Source organism: Oryzias melastigma, linkage group LG4, assembly GCF_002922805.2.
Source record: "Oryzias melastigma strain HK-1 linkage group LG4, ASM292280v2, whole genome shotgun sequence".
NCBI classification, from domain to species: domain Eukaryota; kingdom Metazoa; phylum Chordata; class Actinopteri; order Beloniformes; family Adrianichthyidae; genus Oryzias; species Oryzias melastigma.
Window position 1 is genome coordinate 5,005,396 of NC_050515.1, and position 21,166 is coordinate 5,026,561.

General features: G+C 41.4%; 2 protein-coding genes across 7 annotated transcripts in view; one reads left to right on the plus strand and one right to left on the minus strand.

The window, feature by feature from the left end:
• The window catches only part of szt2 (SZT2 subunit of KICSTOR complex), a gene marked incomplete in the record, with an annotated part of 60,439 nt that extends 51,975 nt beyond the window's left edge, over positions 1-8,464 (plus strand). For all 5 annotated transcript variants that reach the window (XM_024258814.2, XM_024258818.2, XM_024258815.2 and 2 more), the window contains 7 exon segments: positions 2,474-2,687; positions 4,191-4,359; positions 4,442-4,564; positions 6,415-6,919; positions 7,045-7,155; positions 7,712-7,780; positions 7,860-8,464. In XM_024258814.2, the coding sequence (XP_024114582.1) occupies positions 2,474-2,687; positions 4,191-4,359; positions 4,442-4,564; positions 6,415-6,919; positions 7,045-7,155; positions 7,712-7,780; positions 7,860-8,003 (1,335 nt within the window).
• A 1,140-nt stretch (positions 8,465-9,604) lies between these two features.
• hyi (hydroxypyruvate isomerase) lies at positions 9,605-17,134 on the minus strand. 2 transcript variants are annotated; one of them, XM_024258820.2, is made up of 8 exons: positions 16,883-17,134; positions 16,703-16,814; positions 14,966-15,120; positions 13,500-13,578; positions 13,299-13,348; positions 12,780-12,849; positions 10,025-10,159; positions 9,605-9,953 (listed from the first exon to the last, which is right to left on the minus strand). In XM_024258820.2, exons 1-7 carry the CDS (start codon positions 17,079-17,081, stop codon positions 10,033-10,035), a joined length of 792 nt encoding a protein of 263 aa, XP_024114588.1. In that variant the 5' UTR covers positions 17,082-17,134; the 3' UTR covers positions 9,605-9,953; positions 10,025-10,032. The 2 variants fall into 2 exon arrangements, with proteins under 2 accessions (XP_024114588.1, XP_024114587.1); XM_024258819.2 differs by having other exon boundaries at positions 14,966-15,080; positions 16,883-17,131.
• Between the last annotated feature and the right edge of the window lie 4,032 nt (positions 17,135-21,166).

Genomic DNA, 21,166 nt, shown 5'->3' on the forward strand with positions numbered 1-21,166 from the left:
TGAACAGTTTATGCTTCAGTGGTTTCAGCTTCTCCACTCATGATTTAGAGTGGAGAACGAGGACAGGATAGAGTTCTTCAGTGGTAAGAGTCAGGGTGTTCATGTTTAAGTCCAGAAAGCCACAGTTCCTCCTCATGATAGTCCCTCCATACTATCTGTTCTAGGTCTCTATTGTTTTTTAAGTCAGACCTCTACCTGTTCAAATTTAAATATTTCGAATCTACACTGGAGCACGGATACTTCCCCCACACAGAAGGTGGGAGTTTTCTCTATTTTCATTGGTCCCTTATTGATGCTGACCAGGTTTACCAGAAAATTAGGATTTTATCAGGTTAACTTAAAGACACACTCCATTGAAAATCATCTTTTTGTGTTTTTAGCATGTTCTTTTAGCATTTTTCTCATAGTAGAGGACCTATATGAAAGAACTTAAAATTACATTTCTGAGTATTTCTTAATTCAAATCAAGAACAGGTGAAAAGCGGATGCTAGAAAATGCTCAGACTAATGATGCGGCTTCTGGAATCAGTGGCCCAAAGTCTCTTCTCTCCCTGCACACACCCTACTTCACTCATGGTTAGGTTTATGAGACATGATGAGCGTTCAACACTCGTGCTGTAGTGAATTGCAAATCTGACTCAAAACTGGATAGATCTAAAATTGCTTGTTGTTATTTTTGCTCTGCTAATGTTAGCTTGAGGCTATAAAGTTGTGCGTGAGCGCAAAGAGCCCTCAGCGACAGGAAAGGAGGCAGATTCCTCTGTGTCAGCAATCCTAACCACAACTCAGAATTGTATTTCTAATGGTCTACTGTAAAAATTTGTCTTAAGCAATGACCAAAGCTTTTTGATGTCCTGGGAACAATTTTGCAATAGAAGTAAGGCAAGTCTATTCGTATAACACATTTCATGTTCAAAGACAATTCAAAGTTCTTTACATAAAACATTAAAAGAAACAATCAAAAGAAATAGTGAAAGTATTATAAATAAAATAGGATAAGAAAAGTTAAAAGAACTGAACATAAATCAAGCATGGATAAACAGTGCAGATGTAGACTTTTGAATACAAACTAATCTAATACAGCTGAGAATTGGCGGATCCTTAATCTGGATTTAAATACACTGAGTGTTTCAGATGATTTAAGTTTCTGGAAGTCTGTTCCAGATCTGTGGAGCATAGAAACTAAGAGAAATCGAAATATATATATATATATATATATATATATATGCCTTGATTAGTATATGCAGTATCATTAATCATTTATTTAAATGTGTTATACATTTTTTGAAAATGAAAAAGCATCATAAACACCTTCATAAAACTCAAAGTTTTAGACAGTAAACAATGGAATTGTCTGTTTATGGTTTTACCTGACAGCTGAGTGATCAAACATGAAAAAAATAGTAAAGTAAAGGTTTGAAAAATGTATGTTGTCTGGCGGCGCAAAGACAGACATGGAGTCTGTCTGATCATGTTTTAAGTTTGTGTCTTAATTTTTCTTTAGGAACATTATTATTTTTTCAATCTTATTTTCGTTTGGAAGTTTGGACGATAGATTGTGTTGTTTTTACTTTGTAATGTTACATACATTTTTTTGGACAGAAATTACATTTTCATTTTTCAATATGTTTTTATATAGATTTCTAAACTGTGTTATAACATAAACCTTTTCCTTTAACATCTAAAGCTTAGTACACTTTTGTTTAAATATTTACATTAAAACTAAAAAACAGGCTTTTACACTTATATTCATAAACAGTTAAAATATGCTGATACATTTTTGGCAAATTATAAGTTAACCATTGACCACATGCGATTACATGTTATTCTCTATTGACAACTTTTACTGGTTTCCACTTAATTTTCAATGGTCAGTCTTCAGAGTACTATCTCGTTTTCAGTCAGCGTTGTGGTTTCACGATGAGATATTTATAGTTTTGACGTACAGTGAGTGATTACAGAAGATCTTTTTGATGCCAGAGGTTCCTGTCTGGGCTTTGGACCACCTCTGCTAGACGGTCTAGATTACATACAGAACAAAGCAAACATACCAACCAAACTCTGGGCTCAAACGGACCCTGGTACGGTAACCTGGTATGAGTAGGTCTCTTTAGTTTACTGAACATAAAGGCTCCTGGAGACCTTTTGTTTTGCTCTTTTATGATGAATGTTTGCTGCATCAAATATTATTTAAAGAATCTGTTGTGACCTTTCATACCAATAGGTGTCGCTGCAGGCATGCAATTTGTGATTTTCATTTTATTTTAAGTTTCTTTTCCATCATGGTAAATTGTTTGTTTGTTTTTTGGTTGAGACTCAAAAATTTTCTCAAAGTTCTTCATGGATTTCTTGCAGTGAGTTACTTAGACGCCAGTTCATCAGTAGAAATTCGGATGAATTTGGACTATGAATGTTGGTCGGGCTCGTTTTCAGCCGGCTGCAGGTCCTGATGCTGCTTCTGGCTCTGTTGCAGCTCTCCATGCTGTTCACTGAGGAGTGCGATAAGGTGCGGGACCTGATGCACGTTCACTCCTTCAGCTACGACTTCCACCTGCGAGTGGTTCACCAGTACCTGGTGGGTTCCCACATGACGCTCCGGCAGGGCTACCAGCTCACAGATTTCCTGGACGACTTCATCTCCCATCACCCGGACATCCCGAAATTTGGCCGCAATCACGTCTTTCAAGGTAACTGTGGGGTTTGATCTCAGCTTCAAGAAGAACTGTTGTGCAAACGCATGACTTGATCCCAAACTGTTGTTGCTCACCTTTCGGTTTATCCCGTCAGGGGTCACTTCAACGAATCAGCTTTCACTGATTCTCACATTAGGTTTGTCAGAGAGTTGTATGCTAGATTCCCTTTCTGAAACAACCCCGTGTTTTATCTGGGCTGGGGACTGACACAGGGAGATCCAGAATTCGGCCCCCTTGTGGACTCATAGTTCAGGCAGCAGCACAAAGGACCCAAACTGGATTAAGATCATTGCGCTCCCTGGGAAGCAAAACGTGACTTAATCCCAAAATCTATTCCATAATCCAGTGATCTGGTTGTGGAGATTCAAGAGTTTAAGCAAGTCCAGACATAGTTCATTATCAAGTCAAAGAATTAAAGACGTTGAGGATTTGAAGCCAGGTCAGTTTATCAGGTCACCACAAGGGGGCTTGTTCTACGATAAAATGGGTCACAAATCATTTCAAAAATTGGTTTTAACACAACAAATTAGCATTCTGGTTTAAAATGTTTTTATTGTATCTTTATGAACTTTGAAGTTGTATTTTAAATTTGAGATATAATATGTATTATGCTATTGCAACAACAGACAGGTGTGTTTTGTGTGGTTTATAGTGTCTGATTAAACCTGATCTAATGTTTACAAAGCCCTCTGTAAACCAGGCTTGTGTCTGAATTCTCTCACTATTAATTACACTATACAGGGCTCTAACCATTTTGTATGGGAGTCTGAATCTACAATTCTAGAATCCAGTGACCTGGAGATTTCTGGAAGTCTCTAGAAAAAAAAACAGTCTGCATCAATGTTCACTAGATTAGCTAATATAGGCCAAAACAATTTTTTGTTTGAAAAAATGTTTTTAACTTTTATTTTTTGATAAATCATCCAAGTTCAGAATCAGTGAATTCATAAAAAGTCTTCATAAAGTGTTCACATTTATTAAGTTTTTACTTCTGCAAATGGGTGACGTCATATTTGGCACCAATTAAAAGAAAGTAGTGAGCATCTGTCTGAATTGCATCAAAATTCAAATTTTATTTGTCACATACTTGCATTGCATCAGCAAAATGCTTTGTTTGTCCCACTCTAATAATTATTTTTTCTAAAAAAACAAATATATACATGCTCACGACCATGGGTGTAGTCATGTCATGTGACCAGAGCACCCCATCGTTTTTAGTGGGGATTTAATGGGAAGGGCTTTATCAATCAAGAATCGTAACTATCACAGACAATATAAACACTCAAAGAAACAGTTTAAATGTTTAAACTTGTTTTCCTTGTCTAACATTGTTCACTTCTGGTGCATGACTGTTTTGGCTTCATCATCATTAGTACAACTGAAGATGCAGCCTTGAGCCCTGAGGCCGGCTTCCTCAGGCTCCGCTCCTGACCAACATCTGTAAGAACTCAGGCTTTTGAGATGGAAATAGTGACAAGTTGTTCTTGTGTGGATCAGGAAGCCTGTCCGTGTCCACGGGGATGATAACGGGCCACCAGCTCTACAACTACATCACCGACCATGCCAGTACCTACGGCATGAAGCCGCTGCGCATGTCCAAGGCTGCAGCTGCTGCAGACAGCAAGAAGGGGCTTCCCGAGTACGCTCTGGTGGATCTGTGGACCAGGTGAAAGCCGCTGCTCCAGCTGCTCCTGCTGCTCCTGCGGCTCCTCACTCCTGCATCAGTCTGAGCTTTTTTCTGTTTGCAGCTCGGGCTCCTACAAAGATCTGGAAGGCCTGCAGCACCACGATGACTTTGACGTGTCTCTGGTGGTTTGTCACAACGCAGCTCCGTTTGAGGAGCAGTCGGACAGTGAGAGGCACCTGCTCAGGTGAGAGGGGCTTCAAGATGGAGGGCTTTACTCTTATGCATTTGCATCGTACAGTTTATCCCTACACCCTGCTAAATGCTGCAACCATCTTCCAACCACCTACCTATATGAGAACTGGACCGAGTTAGTGTGACCTCATGCATAGAAAATTCTTTATTTCCGGCTCTAACGAAAAGAAGTAAATTCACTTGACATTTTTTGTGATGGATGTCCCCATGATGGAGCCAGACAAAATCAGAAAGCAGCGATTGGTCAGAGACATTTCTATGGCAACCACTCTCACCAATCAGGTGTAAGATTGTTGGAAGGCAACACCCCAATCACTGAGAGCGGGCTACACAAAATCTGTTGAACCTGGGAGCTTTTACTTTTATTGAGATGGTTTACAACTTAAATAAATGGAAATACAGTAAACAAAAAATAATGTTTAGGATTAATCAAGATTATCTAAAACATGTTATAGAAGATAGTTATTCTGACAGATGGAATGACTGAGTAATAGCTGTTTATTTCTCTATAGAAGTCTATGGGATTTTGGCTTTTTGGACCCAGAAGGAATTTCCTGTTTTGAATGTGAGTGGGAGGGGTCACTCAGTCCAGTTCTCATGTACAGTCTGAATGTGGATTACCTTACAATAATTCTCAAAGTGGGTGGATTTTTTTTCCATGAACTTGTCTCTCTTTGCTTCAATTCCATCTTGTGCTTTTTTTGTTGTTGCGCCACGTTAAAATGATAGTAACCTCTGCGGTGATACTAGTTCTGCTTCTCAGTCTTGGAGTTTATTTTAAATTTATTAAATAAAAGGAGTCAAAGAAGGTTCTTGTCAGCTCCATTTTGTTCTTGTTTTGGAGGGACAATATTGCTGTTCTCCACACTGTTGACCTGACGTCTATATTTATTACCAGATACACAAAAAGTTGCAATTTTTTTACCTTCTAAGTAGATTTTAAGTTGAGGTAATTTTGGAGCTGAAATGGTTTGATGAATATTTGCATCAACAGGTTAAGAACATCCATCTTCTTAACCTGCTGAATCTCTTTCAGGGTCACATGGTTGCCATGTCTTGACTACTGTTGGGTGAAAGCATTTGTCACTTTCTGGCCAATCACCACATGCTTTTATTGAGGCTTGTGATTGGTCAGTTTATAACTTGAATAACTTGGCGATAAAAAAAAATCTTTGAAAAATGTAGGATTAGAAAGAACGTGCTAAGAAGAAAGCATCAGAGCAAGAAAATGTATAAAAAAGCATAAAATGAAATAAACTTTCAATGGAAGTCTATGGGACTTTGACCTTCTTAGGACCAGTGGGTACGTCCTATTTGGAACACGAGAGGGGAGGGGTTGATATGTGGTTAGTTGTTGTATTCTACTATACTGTACTATATTTTATTTTTCTGTATTTAGTTATGAAAATAGTATTTTTAGTGTTTCAACATTGTATTTGTAAGTATTTCTTTATTCAAATTGGTGTGAATCTCAGCAGATGAAAAAAATGATGCTTGAGAAAGATTGTATTTGTGATGTAGAAAAGAACAAGCCACTCTCTTTGCAGACAAATAGATCCATGAACGTCTTCCTCGTCTAACCTTGAAACTGTCTAGCTCCAATACTGATCACCATTTTTGTTAGTTGTTGAGGGTGTAAGTCGCTGTAAGCTAGTGGGAGAAAGTGTAAACAGATGGATGATGGGAAGTGGTGGTGTGATCAGAGGTGAATTTCTAATGAACTGCTGCTCTGCAGAAACTATGTCCTAGAAACCGACACAGATGGAGATCAGGCTGAAAGCCGAGAGAAGTTGACGTTTGTGATGTAAGCATCCATGAAGCTAACTTGACTTCTGCCTGCAGGCTGCGCTTCTTCATCATCATGACGAGCCAGAGGGAGCTGTTCCCCCGCCTCACCGCTGATATGCGCCGCTTCAAGAAGCTTCCTCAGATCTACCGCGATCCTGCTGAACCAGGTAGTCGGGCCCCCCAGGATCGAGCAGAGGCCGCCGGGCCCCGTGGAGACGAGCAGGACCTCTGGGAGGACTCCTCCTCCTCCGAAATCGCAACCGCCTCCACTCCAAGCGACGGCAATGAGTTCTATCCTTTGAGTGGGGGCAGGATGGAGGCTCAGGGGCTGCTGTACTCCTCGCCGTTGTTCCCGCTGCTCAGCAACGAGGTGGCGTCGGCCCGCAAACAGATCCAGGTTAGCGTGGAGCAGGCCATGGGTCACTGCCGCCGGGACAACCTGTGGAAGAGGCTGTTCCACGGAGAGCATGCGGCTCTAGCCAAGCTGTCATTCGCTGAGCTGGAGGAGCTGCTGGAGGCCGTGCACAGCCGATCGGTGGGGGAGATCGACCCACAGCTGGTAAGACCCAAAAACCTGAAAACCGGTTCCCCAACCTGCAGACAGAAGGACATCTGAGTCTCTGAATGTTGGGATTTCGTCTCTGGCTTCAAACTCTTAGCTGACTCCTGTCTGTGTTTCTGCAGGACTGCTTTCTGACCATGAGTCCGGCCTGGTACCAAAGTCTGATCAAAGTCCTGCTGTCCCGCTTCCCGCAGAACTGCAGACACTTTGACAACAGCGGCGTCCAGTATCTGGTGAGCAGAGCTCTTCTTCACTTGAACTGTAATCGACTCATTTAACATTTATTACCAGTCACCTTCTCCAGTGGAAGCAGATTATGTTCATAACAAAACATCATGCAGAAGAGGTGTGGTTAACTCCGCCCACTAGTGCCATTGTCACCAATAGGTCGATGTCCCTCAGGGTAATCCTGTGTTCATGTGATGTTGGAATAATCAGAAAAATTAGCATCCGACTTGGAAATCACACATGAATATCTGAAAAACAATAAATCTTCAAACATTACATGAATGCAGAATAATTTTCTGCACCTGAACAAAGGGAATGTATTTGTATTGCACCATCTGTGGACAGACGCCTGAACTACAGGGAAAATGAAACATTAATACGGGTTATCATTTGTTCCAGTTTGGCTGGCCAGATCAAACCTTTTAAATGCAGCCCGTAGTTTGCCCAGCCCAGTTAGTGGCTCTGAAGTCCAAAAACAAAAAAACTTCTTACCTGAGTTTAGGAAAAACTCTTTAAATCAGTAGGACTCAGTAGTGACTTTGGATTGTGGTTCTCTTCCAGGCTGTTCTGAATCAGAAGTTCACGGACTCCTTTGTTCTGGTGTTTCTAGATAATCCGTCTGGGAAAACGGTGAGTTTCAACCTTCTCTGAGGTTCTTCAGGTCCAGATCTGTGGATGATTCCTCCTCTATGAACTTTTATTCCGGCAGAGTTTGAAGGTCGTGTTTCGGGAGCCTCTGCCGGCACAGACCACTCCGAGCAGCAGCCCCCCCCCTCAGCTGGTGTCCATGTACCACCACCTGGAGTCTGTCATCAACACGGCCTGCTATAACCTATGGACCGGGCTGCTCTAGAGCCGAGCCGGACTCGGGTTAGCGTCTTGATGCAGCAGCACGATCGGGCTCTGCTGAAACTCCCAGAACTTGTTTTATTCAGCGTTCAGCTGCTGAAGCTTTGCATGAGCCAGGATCCAGTTCTCACCTGTACAGGTGAGACGGTGAAGTGCACGTCGGATCTGGTGCCTTCAGGAGCGGAGCAGGACGTTCAGTTTTCACCTCACTGCCTCTTCAAGTGCCTTCCTGTGAACTTGCCAGTCTGAGGTCACTTCCTGAGCCCGCCAGCATCCAAAAACGGTTTGTTGAAGCTTTAAGTCTGAGCCAATGACGCCTGTGGCTGTGAGAGGCTCACTTTGATCCGATGTTGGACTGAGCAGCACCGGGTCTGTAGCATCACGGTTCCTGCGGATCTACTCCAGACTGTACATGTGTGAATAAAGAGCGTGCTCTCAGTGGTGCACTTCACTCTGTGTCCAGCATGAATCATCTCCCTCTTCAGCTACGACCACGCCGCCCTCGGCAAAGTGCGAACAAGCGACCATTCTCAATGAAAAGTCTGTAAATGTGTGTTGTGAGCTTCCAAATTCAAAGTTCTCATCTTCATGCATCACTACACAACTCTCTATAGCTGTTTTTGGGCTCTACGTAGTAAACCCACCGCAGTCAGGTTAAACTTTAACCAATCAGGGACTTTGATTTGGTGGTGATGGAGGGATTCACAGAAGTGCCAACTGAAAATTGATCATAAAAAAAATATTTACGGTTTGATACCAAATCTTTCATATATCAGGATAGAGCTGTGAAAAAAAAAAAGTCTATGGTTAAGCACAGTGGTGGTAGCATTATGCTGAGGGACTTTTGCTGCACCCAGTCAGTTTAATATCTCAGAATATTGATCAAATGTGCAACAGTTTGAATGTTCTCACACATTTCATAGTTTTTTCCTCTTTGTGACTGCTTGCAAAGTCCTAAAAACAATCCCAGAAGTCCCTCAGAAAATCTGAAGAAGCAGCTCTTCAGCAGTTCGTTGAGAACAAAGCTGCATTTTTAACATGAACAAAACATCTTCTCGTCCTGGAATCCAGTTCAGGACATTGAGGCCTTCTCCTGAGAGGGATGTGGTTGCAGGCAAGATGGCGCCCAAACGCAGCATTAAACTCATCAATAGCCGGAATCGGAAACGTTGCAACTGTAGCTAGAAGCTAAATTTGCAAATCTATACTAGAGGATTCCTAACCGTAAGCCTTACCCTTTTCCTAGCCTGTTCCGGTGTTTACTTGGGGGAAAAACATGATCTTCGTTCAAACTTTGGTCGTGGAGTTCTGGCTAATGGGGCTCTGGTGCCATCTCGGGGACATGTTGTCTCCAGCTAGGTCCTCTTGCTTCTCCCAAGTCAGGAGTTCAGAGTTCCTCCTTGATGAGCTTCTCCTGCGGAGAACCCAACTTCCTGAAGGACTGGATGTCCAAACAGTTGAAGACCCGCTGAACCATCGAAGCAGTGATTCATGAAGGGCAAACGGCTTCTCTGGCTCCTGATCCACTGAAGGAGTTCAACAGACCTTCAGGACCAGACTTTTTTATCCCTTTCTCATGTTGTTTAACAGCTTGCGACACTGCAATCATCTCCAAGTTAGACTTTATTTCATATATGCTTAAGAAAATACTGGTTTAATTGGACAAAATTATTTGTGGTTCAACATGAGCCCAAGTCATATGAAGCTCAGACACAAAACTCTCAGAGCTGCTAACTGGACTTTTGCTGACATCAACCAGCCAGCATTTTGAGAAAGATTTTTTTATCAATCACCAGATCCTTGAATCCTACAGGTTTTGTCTGGACTGGGTTTTCTTCAACAGCAAAATCCCAACAGAACCAGCTCAAACATCCCAGTTACAGGCCCGATCCTCCAGGTTCAGGACCACGAGCCCTGTACTCCTTGATCCACCCCAGACCTCCTTCTGTGGAGCCTGCAGAGAGCAGACCGGGTCAGCACACAGTCTGACCGGTTCCTGGTTCCAGAGCTGAGAAGAAGGCTCACCCAGTGGTTTATACTCGCAGCCCACGTAGCCCTGGTAGCCCAGGTTCTCCAGCGTGCTGAACAGGTAGTGGAAGTTCAGTTCTCCTGGACTGTCTGGCTCGTTCCTGCCGGGAACCTGCGCCACCTGAACGTGACCTGAAACAGCAGCCAAATGAAAAGGTTGTTTAAAGTCTTAATCCCCTCCACCCGGGTGTTTGGGTTGTCTGGGCCTGAGGAGGGTTATAGACAGGAGCGAGCACAGCTTAAGGGTGTCTTTCAGCTCGCTTGAGGATCGTACAGCCACCTTAAGGGACGTCATGAAAATGGAACGTACGATTGTCGTGCTCATCGTACGGTAGGGATAATGTAAGCTACACGCACTTCTGACGTACAGGTGAGCTGTTGCTGCACCTAGGCATTAGTGAGGTGTGTACTCGCTTCTCATTAGCTGCACGCTGGATGCATGGAATGTCCAGGTGATGTGCAAGTGCCCAATAAGACTCCCAAGGGATTGTCACATAAACTACACTAATTTCCTTATTTATAACAGTCATGCACATTCTTGTCACGTGACCAGAACTAACAGGTTCCTTGTGCAGTCTGAAGGATTTGGAGAGATGAATAAAGGAAAAATCTATTCATAAGGATGTAACGATTCTTCGTGAATCGGTTAAAAAAAACAATTCAAACTCATCGTTGCAGAAATTTAAAAAATGAATTTTGCTTGTGCCTAAATGTAGAAATGCAGAGCTGATGACATTTCTCCATGCAGGCGCGCCTGTGTGTAGCAGACTGGCTGTGTGCTCTTCAACTGTGCTCCTCTCTTGGGAAATTCCTGCAGCTCCTTCGGAGTCAAAAGTTTCACATAAGTCAGACCCTCCAGATTTCCCGAGGTTGCAATCTCAACTATTAACGCAAATTCAAGCAAGGTCCGCAATTTGTTGCTCAGCCTGCAATGTTACATTTTCATCACAACTTTGACCAATCTACCGTGACAACAATCGCGGGTGACGACACAGCTTTCCCTTCTGACTCCTTACAAAGAGCCATGCTCTTTTTTTTAATTAACTCTCTTTATATCTCTGTTTTTTTTCTCTGCATGCTGCACGTGAATGGTCATTTGCGCTGAGTGCGAGCGTGGGCGAGTGCACGCTCAGCGGCTGGGGGGAGGTTTGCGCTGAGTGGGGACGGAACGGTCTGTCACAAGGTGCTTACACACCGGCCGTGTCAACCTGCATTCAAATGGCTACTTTCAAAGAAAAGTCTATGCAAACGCACGCAGAGCAGAATTTCTGACTTCAACATTAGTTTACAAAGAATTTTCATTGAAAAGTGCCACTTAAACGCACGTGGACACAGCCGGTGTGTGAGCGCCTATACCAGGAGCCCGACATGAACTGAGTATGAAAGTATTTCTGATCATTTCAGTATCATGTATATTTGTTTGTGTTGAATCCTTGCTGTTGGTCGGAAAACAGACAGTTTGATGTAAGGGGCATAAAGAAGACATAAGTGGCCTTAAATACCTTTAATTCATTGTGCTGAGAAAAGAATGAAAAATTGTAATTGTGACTTTCAAACTGAATTGAATCGTGGCTTGACTGAATCATTAAACCTCTTTCTGTACAACAGGCCTGCGTCTCATCTACGTCACCCTCATGTGAGGCAACAACACTGGAGATTTTGTTGGCAACGCCCAAATAACACACACTTTGACATACTGTCACTCTTCGACCGTTTGCGTGATCACCATGAGTCAGCTGATTCTGATGCAGAGAAAAGTGGCTTTTCACATCTACTTTGCACCAATATGCAACACTTTACCAATGTTGATGCTTTTCTCTGCATCAGAATCAGCTGATTGAAGTAGATTACAAAAGCCTTTCACTGCTGTACAGCGTTGAATATCAGAATCCAGTGGAATCACGTTAATTTCATAAATGGTTGAACAGTTAGGGTTTTTGAAACCAAGGACCTGTCACCCGCAGCATGCCCATAGAAAAAAAAATTCCATAAATAATTCCACTGGACAGGGTCACCAAGCTTGCTTTTTCCTGCGTTCCACCTACATAGGTTGACCCATTTCTGACCTGTATCCCCCATAAGACAGTTGAGACTAGTGATGTCCCGATCAGGTTTTTTTGGGCCCGATCCGATTCCGAGTCATTTGATTTTGTGTATCTGCCGATACCGAGTCCCGATCCGATACTTTTATAAGACATTTAAAACATGAATAAATTAAACAAACAGATTTGTGTTGTCCCTCATTTATATTTCAATAACCTTTTATCATTAAAAACTTAATTAAAACACTTCCGTGAAATAGCTTCAATAAACAAGTAAAAATACAGCAAATATAAGAGTCAATCTATAATTAGGGGTACATTTCAAGTCAAGCAAAACCTCAAAATTTCAATATTCTTTTTTGACAAGTAAACTATATGGCTCTATATTATACACCCTTAATGTTCAAAATTAATCAATTTGCAAGCTTAAGCTCAACTGAATTTCAAATTATTTTAATGAAAATGTATATTTGATTTATTATATTGTCAACTGTGTTACGGACAAATCTTGCGTAATGCAAAACACATACAAACATACTACACATTTGATAACAAACTTAATTGAATGTATTTGAGTCCATTAACTGAATATTTTTTATTTATCTGTCCAACTTATTTGAAAATGACTTTTGAACTCTTTTATTGGGATTTTATGGGATACTGTAATGGAGGGTGATGCTATTAAGACTAATTATTGTTCTGTTACTCACCAACTAGAGGTAAGTACTTCTGCATGTTCTGAGTCAGGTTTCCATCCATGATCTGCCAGTGAAAGAGGTCCTGCAGCAGTTCAGACAAGAAGACCATTTATTGCTTTCTTTTGTTTTACATTCATGTGAGCATAACTAGGCTCTTGTTCTGGAACTGACCCGTCCTCGTCTTCAAACTCGTTGAAGATGAGAAATGTTATTGTTCACAGCAGTGGGATCAGGAGGTGCTTCAAACAATGGTTTTTGTGTGGTCTTCTTTTTTTTGCCCAATCCCTTTTTTTGTGATTTGCTAATAAAGTTGACCAATCAGAAAACAGATTCTAAAATGAACTCCTGTCAATAACCCACTAAAAATTGCTCATAAGAAGCTGAAGTGTCAAGAGCAGAAAGGGGAGGCTGAGCATGATTGTGTGTTTACGCTCTTCCGTGCTTCAGAAGAGCGCGACTTTAGGACAGTTCCAGTGCACGAACAGAGTCACGCTTTCGACAGACCCTCTTCACGTGTCTCTGAGCTCTCACCATCTGCAGCTGAATGTTGGGCCGGCCAACCTTCTCCAGGATCTCTGCCGCTGCAGAGGAAATGACAGGAAGTCAGATTCTCCAAAGAGCTTTCTTTAAAATGAGGAAAGTGTTTATTTTTTACAACAACGTGATTGATTTATTCTCTAAAAGCACCACCTTCAGTGGGCGGAGCATCTGGAGCTCCACCATCAGTCTTACCCTGGTGGGGGGAGTTCAGGAAATAATTGGGGTCTGTGACTCTTGTGTTGATGGGCTCGATCAGTCCGGTCATCTCCTCCTGTGGACATTCAGACCAACACTGCTGAGCTGAAAATAACATCATTGTCTGGAGACAATGACTAAAATGAGATCATCTGAGGTTAAAACAAACTTTTATGCTGCTTCCTGTATCGTCTTTTGAACCTGATGATCCAACTACAAGTTGATCTGCAGTAAAAGAATGCATATAGAAAAGAGAAAATCCTCGGCCTACATGTTGCACTTTTGGGAGAAATGTATTCAACAACAGACAAGAACATTTCATCTTGAAAGGTAAATCATAATAATGGAATAGATAATAGGCTAGATATTTGCACACTTCACTACCATAACCATGTTTATGACCATAGCATGAACAACATGCTAACAAGTGAACCTCACTAATATCCCTTTAAAAAACTACACCCAAAAATATCCTAAATGTCTGTGTCGTTTTGGAGCAACTCCACCGAGGCCGTCACGACCTTTGTGTTTCAGTGTCAACTACTAATACACATCTACAGCGCCCTCTAGAGGTCGGGGAAATATTGAACATGTGAGCCTTGTTTGTTTGTTTGAAATCATTTACAAGTTGCACTTGAGTAGAAGTCTCACCCCCGGCCAAACTATTGAAAAAAGAAAAGAAAAATGGAACTCTGAAAAATGTGATTCTGTGCTTTCATGGAGGTGCTGCACAAAAACTCAAAGAATCAAACATCTGAGGCTGCAGGAAGCTACGATTACAGCACAGGAGAGAAAACATTTAGACTTTTTAATGTATCAAAATGAGTGTAAAGGTTCACTCCAATAAAAATTGTGTTTTTTGGTGTTTTTCAATGTGTTCTTGAAGCATTTTTCCTATGATACACAACATTTATGAAATAATTTAAGACTATAACTGGATTTCTGAGTACTTCTTTGCTCAAATCATGTTGTGTTTGGATAAGAAGAAAACTTGGAGTTTGAAAAAGCTCAGGTTTGTGACACAAAATCTCCCTGCTCTGCTACATTCTTAAATCATCTACTTACAGACAAACAGATCCATGAACGTCTTTGTTTTCCTCGTCTGACCTGGAATCTGGATCAAAACTGTACAGCTGGATAGATCCAATATTGCTCGCCATCTTTGATGACTCCCTCTGTGCATCTGTTAAAACTACAGGCATGAAGCCCAATGAGGCAAATTGAATTTGTGATATTGGGCTATATAAATAAAATTGAATTGAATTGAATAATGTTAGCTTGGGTTGTGAGGGTCTGTAAGCTAGCAGGAGAGTGTCTAAACAAAGGAATGCTGGGATATCAACAAAGGGTTACTCCTCTCCCAGAAGAGGCAAATTTAAAAACTCTTGCAGCTCTCCAGAAAATAGGTCTTACAAAATGTCACAGGTTTTTTATTTTGGCAATAGATCAAAGGTGGCACATACCTTCTGCAGGACGTCGGCGGCGTATCTGAGGTTCTGAATGAAGACGGCCTCCATCTCCCGGGCAGCGGACGCTCTGGAGGAGTCGGCAGGAATCCTTCCTGCCATCAGGTGAATCCTGCAGGTGGACACAAACGTTCAGGATCGGCTCCAGAACTCTGCAGAGATCCAAATGGATCAGGAAGACCTGTGCTCACTGGAACCTGCTACCACACCTGCAAGCATTAGGGGGCGCTACACTCCATATTCAAAGAATAAAAGCTTAGAGGTTTAAAAACTTCAACTGTATTTCAAAAAGTCAGGAGCTGTGCAGCTTTCTGCAGCAACAGATCCTGAAATTATACGGAAAATACTAAAAAATTAAATAAAGAAACACATGAAAACAAAAGTTCAAGGGGGAGGTGAAAAAAATCTGTTTTCACTTCTGAAATGGATTTTTATGTGCAGGAAAACATGAAGCTCTGCAAACATCTGCAGGTTTCATCTCAACCTCTGATGATGTTGTCATGACTGAGTGTGTGTTTGGACTCTGTTCTGCAAATATGCCAGGCTGCTGAGTTAGTAGTTTGAAGGGTCGTGTCTCACAGCAGAGTTCAGACCTGCTCCAGTTAGAGTCATAGCAATGGTTATACTTAAAGATGTGGTTCTTCAGAGTGTTTTAAAAACACAGTAGCATCAGTAACTATTTCATCTGTTCAACAATCAACAGTTTCACGCCTTAACTCAGTTACGTTTATTTACTTATTTTCTACATCTTCTAATAGATCATTCATGTAGACAGTTTACAGTCATGTGACAAGTAAACTGACCTGGGGGGCCTTAATTGTCCAAGATGACAAATTAACTGGACTAGCTAGAAAAAAAGATGGTTTATTTATTTTTATTATCAAAAAATAACTTAAGAACTAAAGTTTAAAGGGTTATGCACACGTTTATTCTTAAAGTAAAGTTTACTTTTAACATGAAAGTCAGAACTGTTCCTTTCAGCAAACTGCCTCTAGTGGTCTTTAGTGGAACTGCAACAGTCTGATTTCAATTTTCCTTTCAATGCATTTGGATTTATTTCCCAATATTATATCATAAATTGGTGTTTCAGCTCATAAAACCCACACAAATAGTATTTAAGATGAACATGTAATTTTGAAAATACTTTATTATGAATTGATGTTATTTATTTCTTCTTCTTAATTTGTGGAAAATATGGCCAATGCTATTATCAGCCATGAGGAGTATTCTATTTTTTAATTAACGTGAGTCTTTTCTTATGCAAGAAAAACTATTTGAAGTCAATTAAATAGTTAGCTCTGAATCTATGTTTTGCAATAATTTTGATGTAATTGTGGACATGAATACAATTTTTTCATAATTTTCTATTTTTTTGTTAAGCACTTGTAGTTAAAACACTCCACCTGAAAGATGGTCTTCTTGGCTCTAACGTTCTGCAGCTTCCTGCCCACCAGAGGGCGCTGCAGTCAGAATGTGATCTTATCAAGTTTTATGTAAACACTTGATCAGCTGTAACCAATCATCTGTAAACTACAGCTGGTACCGCCCACTAAATTAGCAAGTGTGATCTTTAAAGGTTTTAGAGTTACAGATATTTATTAAACAATTTATTTGTTTTTTATTTCTGTTTTTATGTAGCATTAAGTTTTTGTCAAGCTTCCACGTGTGGGTTTGCTGAGTTACTTCCGGTTGTTTCATTCAGCGTTTGTGCAGCAGGCATCATCTTCTCCTCACCTCTTACAGTTCAGAGCTTTAGCAAAGTCCACAGTCTGCTCCAGACCGCGTCTGAACTCCGCCTCTCTGCCGGGAACCGCTCCCAGACCCAGATCCCCGGCCTTCAGGTCTCCTGAACACACCAGAAACCCATCAGAGCCTCTCTGTCCCGCAGGTGCGTGCGGGACCGGCGAGACTCACCTGGCGGCGTGTTGAGCAGCACCAGCTCCACGCCCGCGGACTCTTTGACTCTCTGCAGTTCCTGCAGGTTCGAGTCCAGGATCCAGGCGGCCTCCACAGCCTGGAATCCCGCGGCGGCGGCCGCCTGAAGCCGCCTGCTCAGGTCCGGCAGCTCCGTAAAGAGCCACGATAAATTCGCGCAGAACTTCAAAGGAGCCATTCCGCTTGACAAGAACGAGCGCGTGCCAGGGGGCGGGGCTGGTCTGACAAAACTTTATTTAAAAGCCACTCCTGAACAGAACAGAAAAAACGTTCTTTTAGCACGTTTTATTTCTCTCCCATGTTTGAACTTTTAACAAAAAGTGTTCTTATTGACAACTGAAATTATGTTATTTTATTTAGAAATTATTTGAATGCTTATTTATTATTTTATTTTTTGTCTCTGACTTTAAAATCGAAACAGTTTGTTATTTCATTTCACATATGTGAACGTTTCTATTATTATGGGATGTCTTTTTTCATGTTAAATAGCTGCATAAGGGAAGAGAGAGAGTTTTTAACTGATTTTGTATAGAGTAATAACGCTTTATGAGATAATTTCATTGTTAGGAATGAATGAATGTTTTCAATAAAAATTTACCCCAAAAAGTCTATTACTCTTTTCTCATATCAAACATAAAAATTTAAGACACATTGCTGAAAATAAAGCCATTTTAAACAAACCTGACTTGTTGAGAAGGATCAATGTTTATACTTAACTGACATTGTTGGTTTTCTAAAGAATAAAGTAAAAAACAAGAGGCTCCTGTTTAGTTTTCAATTGAGAAGATTAAAACAGGATTCAAGAAAATCCATATTTTACATTATCTTTAAAGACTGTTCTGATCTGAAAATGACGTTTTACGACATGCTAGAACTTCTTACTATTTATCATGAGTTGAAACAAGCAAGAACAACCCAAGTTATACTCTGTAGTAATGTGTTCAGACTGACTGTCACAGTTTTGTTTAGCTATACATTCCTCTTATGTACAGACATGAAATTTTTATAAACAAAACTTACATGCTGTTTCCTTTCTTATAGAAGATATTTACAGAAATGTATAATTTACTAAATATGCTGCTTTAAAGACAGAGGATGCTTTTTTAAAAATTGTGTTTCAACTCTTTATAAAATACATTTGTTACTAATTTACATTTTAAAATTACTTTAGAGGTTTTTGATCAATAATCATTTCATTGTGTTGCAGCTAAAGCGTCAGATCAAACTAAGAATTTGTGATGTCCCAGAGATGCCTGCGGCGCCTGTTTGTCCTCTCGTCCACCGCTGGCTCTCACAGAGTAACTGCAGCTTGTGACCACTCTGCTCTGATGACTGCGACCCCCTCACGATCCGTCCTGCGGGGTAGCGCGCTCAGAGTGGACACACCAACATGAAGGAAGTCCATCAAAGCAGAACAGATCCTGTCCTTGAACCCGGAGCTCTGCAGGAGGCGCCAGCAGATGACGGCCTCACAGCTCACTGACTGGAAATCATCAGTCTGTAGGGACACTGAGCAGCCAGGGGGGCAGCGAAGGAAAGTTTCTTCTGTTCTTCTCAACTCTCTTCTGTTTTTGAATTCTAGACTGCACTGGTATAATGACTATCATGGGTCGAAGTGCCTGTCCTTGATCACCCTAACCATCTCTGCCCATCTCATCCACCTCTCCTTCCTCTTCACCCAACATGTTATCTTCATCCTCGTGCTCTTTGTTTGGAAGGATCCACCTCCACCTCTACTCTGTTCCTTCTGCTATCCACACCATGCTAAAACCGCTTGAACAGTAACCAGGGAACAGCAATCTGACTCTACTGAAATGATCTGGACTGAACTGGATCAGAACCATCTAAGTTAATTAACCTCCATCTTTTTGGTTTTGCGTTTCGTGTTGAGAGAATCTCAGTGAGAACTGGCAGACTATAAATAGACTGAATTGAAGAGGGTCAGTTGCCAGTTATTTCAGTAAAAAATCTACAAGCCAATAAAGTGAAGGGGTTTCTGCTGTTTCATGTATTTCAGATTGAACAGAGTTTAGTCAAACTCTGAGGTTTATCCAAAAAAACTTTTCAAAAAGTTTGTATATGGATGTGTGACAGATGTTAAGGTTTCTATTGCAGTCATTGTTGCAGTAGTAGTTGTTATTTTGTCAGATATTTATGTTAACTTTTCCATCAAAGATCATTTTTTCTATGTGTGTAGAAAACCTGTAGAAATGCTTAGATATGCTTATAAATAGAAGTATTTCCCAGCATACATCTCTTCATTTACTGCATCCTGAGGGAGACCATCTGGTGGCTTGTTAGAGGATTTGTTTTGCTGGCAGGGGTGGAAATGGGGAGAATTAAACAGTTTAGTTGCTTCCAAAGCATCTATGCTGTCATTAAATTAGACATGCCTTGATACAGAAGAGTATGCTTTTTGTTAGCTGTCGCTCCTGTGCTTGTGCCAAAGAAGGAATATTACTGGATCAGAGCTCAGCTGGAGGCTCGCAGCACGTTGCTTCGCTGAACGGGCTTTCTCTGGACATTTCAGCCTCCTCCCACGGTCCAACAGGACCCAGCCCTACTGAGTTCTTTCCCCGTTTTAACAGCATCTTCTCATCAAAGCACCTCAGACCTCCTAAAACAGATCGTTTGGTGGATACTATGACAAAATACCTTATAAGACGGATCTACAGCCAACTTACTTGTGGAGTCTCTCAAATATTAATGTCATTTAAAAAAAAGTTCCCATGCTGCAGTTTTTCACTCACGAGTCAGATAATTATGGCCACATTTTCACTCTTTCGTAGCTAAGAAGTTGATTTTAGATTTTAGTCTGGTGCTAAAAGCAGTTATGGTATTTGAAAGAGCATCTTTAGTGTAGAGGTAAAATGGTTGAACCAGGTTCAGTTCCTGTCCTGTCTGCCCATGTGTTGAAGTGTCCTTGGGCAAGACACTGAACACCACATTACACCTGTTTTTTAGAGCTAGAGTAAAGGATTTCCAAGCTGCTATCACTGTGTGAATGTATATGTGTGAACAGAACTACCAGTATTTACCACTTACCATTTTTAAAATCATATATAAATATCATAAACACTCAATGGTCATTTTATTAGGTCCACCAGAACCAGGTTGGACCTTCAGAACTGGCTTAATCGTTGGTGGCATAGTTTAAATTAACCTAGAACCTTTAATAATTTGCAAATAAAAATAATTACGGATATTGCATGACTCTACAATGAGCACACCTCTGAACTATTTTTTAGGTCAAGAATTGGTCCATATTGACATGACAGCATCACTGTCATGGAGCAACCTGCTGCTACCGTCTCCAGTCACCAGAGGGAGCGCTCACCAGAGTTCTGAGCTCACCACCTGCCATTACCTGGACTCATCAGCTCAGCTGTTCCCCATCACCTCATCACCTCCTCAGCTCATAGTCTGGCTCCACACTTCACTCTCTGCGAAGCTTTGTTTGGGCCACCCTGCCTGCAACTCTGAGCGTTTACTCCTGACCTGATCTTCTGCCTCCGACCCGGCTACTCTGATTGCCTGCCGCCTGCCCCTGACCCTCGCCTGGACTCTGACTCCTCTTCTCTCTCGCCTCGGATGATCCCATGCCCGTGTATGAACTCTGCCTGTCTGACCCTGCTTATTCTGTGGACTATTAATAAACCTGCTGCACGTGGAACCAGCTGTCTGCCTGTTTGTGACAATCACACAGTTGCTGCAGATTTGTCAGCTGAACATCCATGATGCCGATCTCCTGATCCACCACATCCCAAAAATGATCTATTGAGATCTGGTGATCTAGAGGTCATTATAGTCCAGTGAACTCATTGTCATGTTCAAGACATCCGTCTGAGATGATTCCAGCTTTATGACTTGGAGTCTTATCTTGCTGGAAGTAGCATCAGAATATGGTACACTGTGGTCATTAAGGGATGGACATGGTCAGCTACTATACTCAGGTAGACTGTGGGGTTGTAACTAGGATCAATCGGTACTAAGGGGCCCAACGTGTGCCAGGAAAATATTCCCCACACCATTACACCAACACCAGCCTGAACTGTTGATACAAGTCAGGATGGATCCATGGTTTAATGCTGTTGATGCTAAATTCTGACCTTTCCTTCTGAATGTTGCAGCAGAAATGGAGACTCATCAGACCAGACATTTTTCCAATCCTCTATTGTCCACTTTCGATGAGTTTTTGTGAATTGTGGCCTCAGTTTCCTGTTCTTAGCTGACAGGAGTTGCACCTGGTGTGTTCTTCTGCAG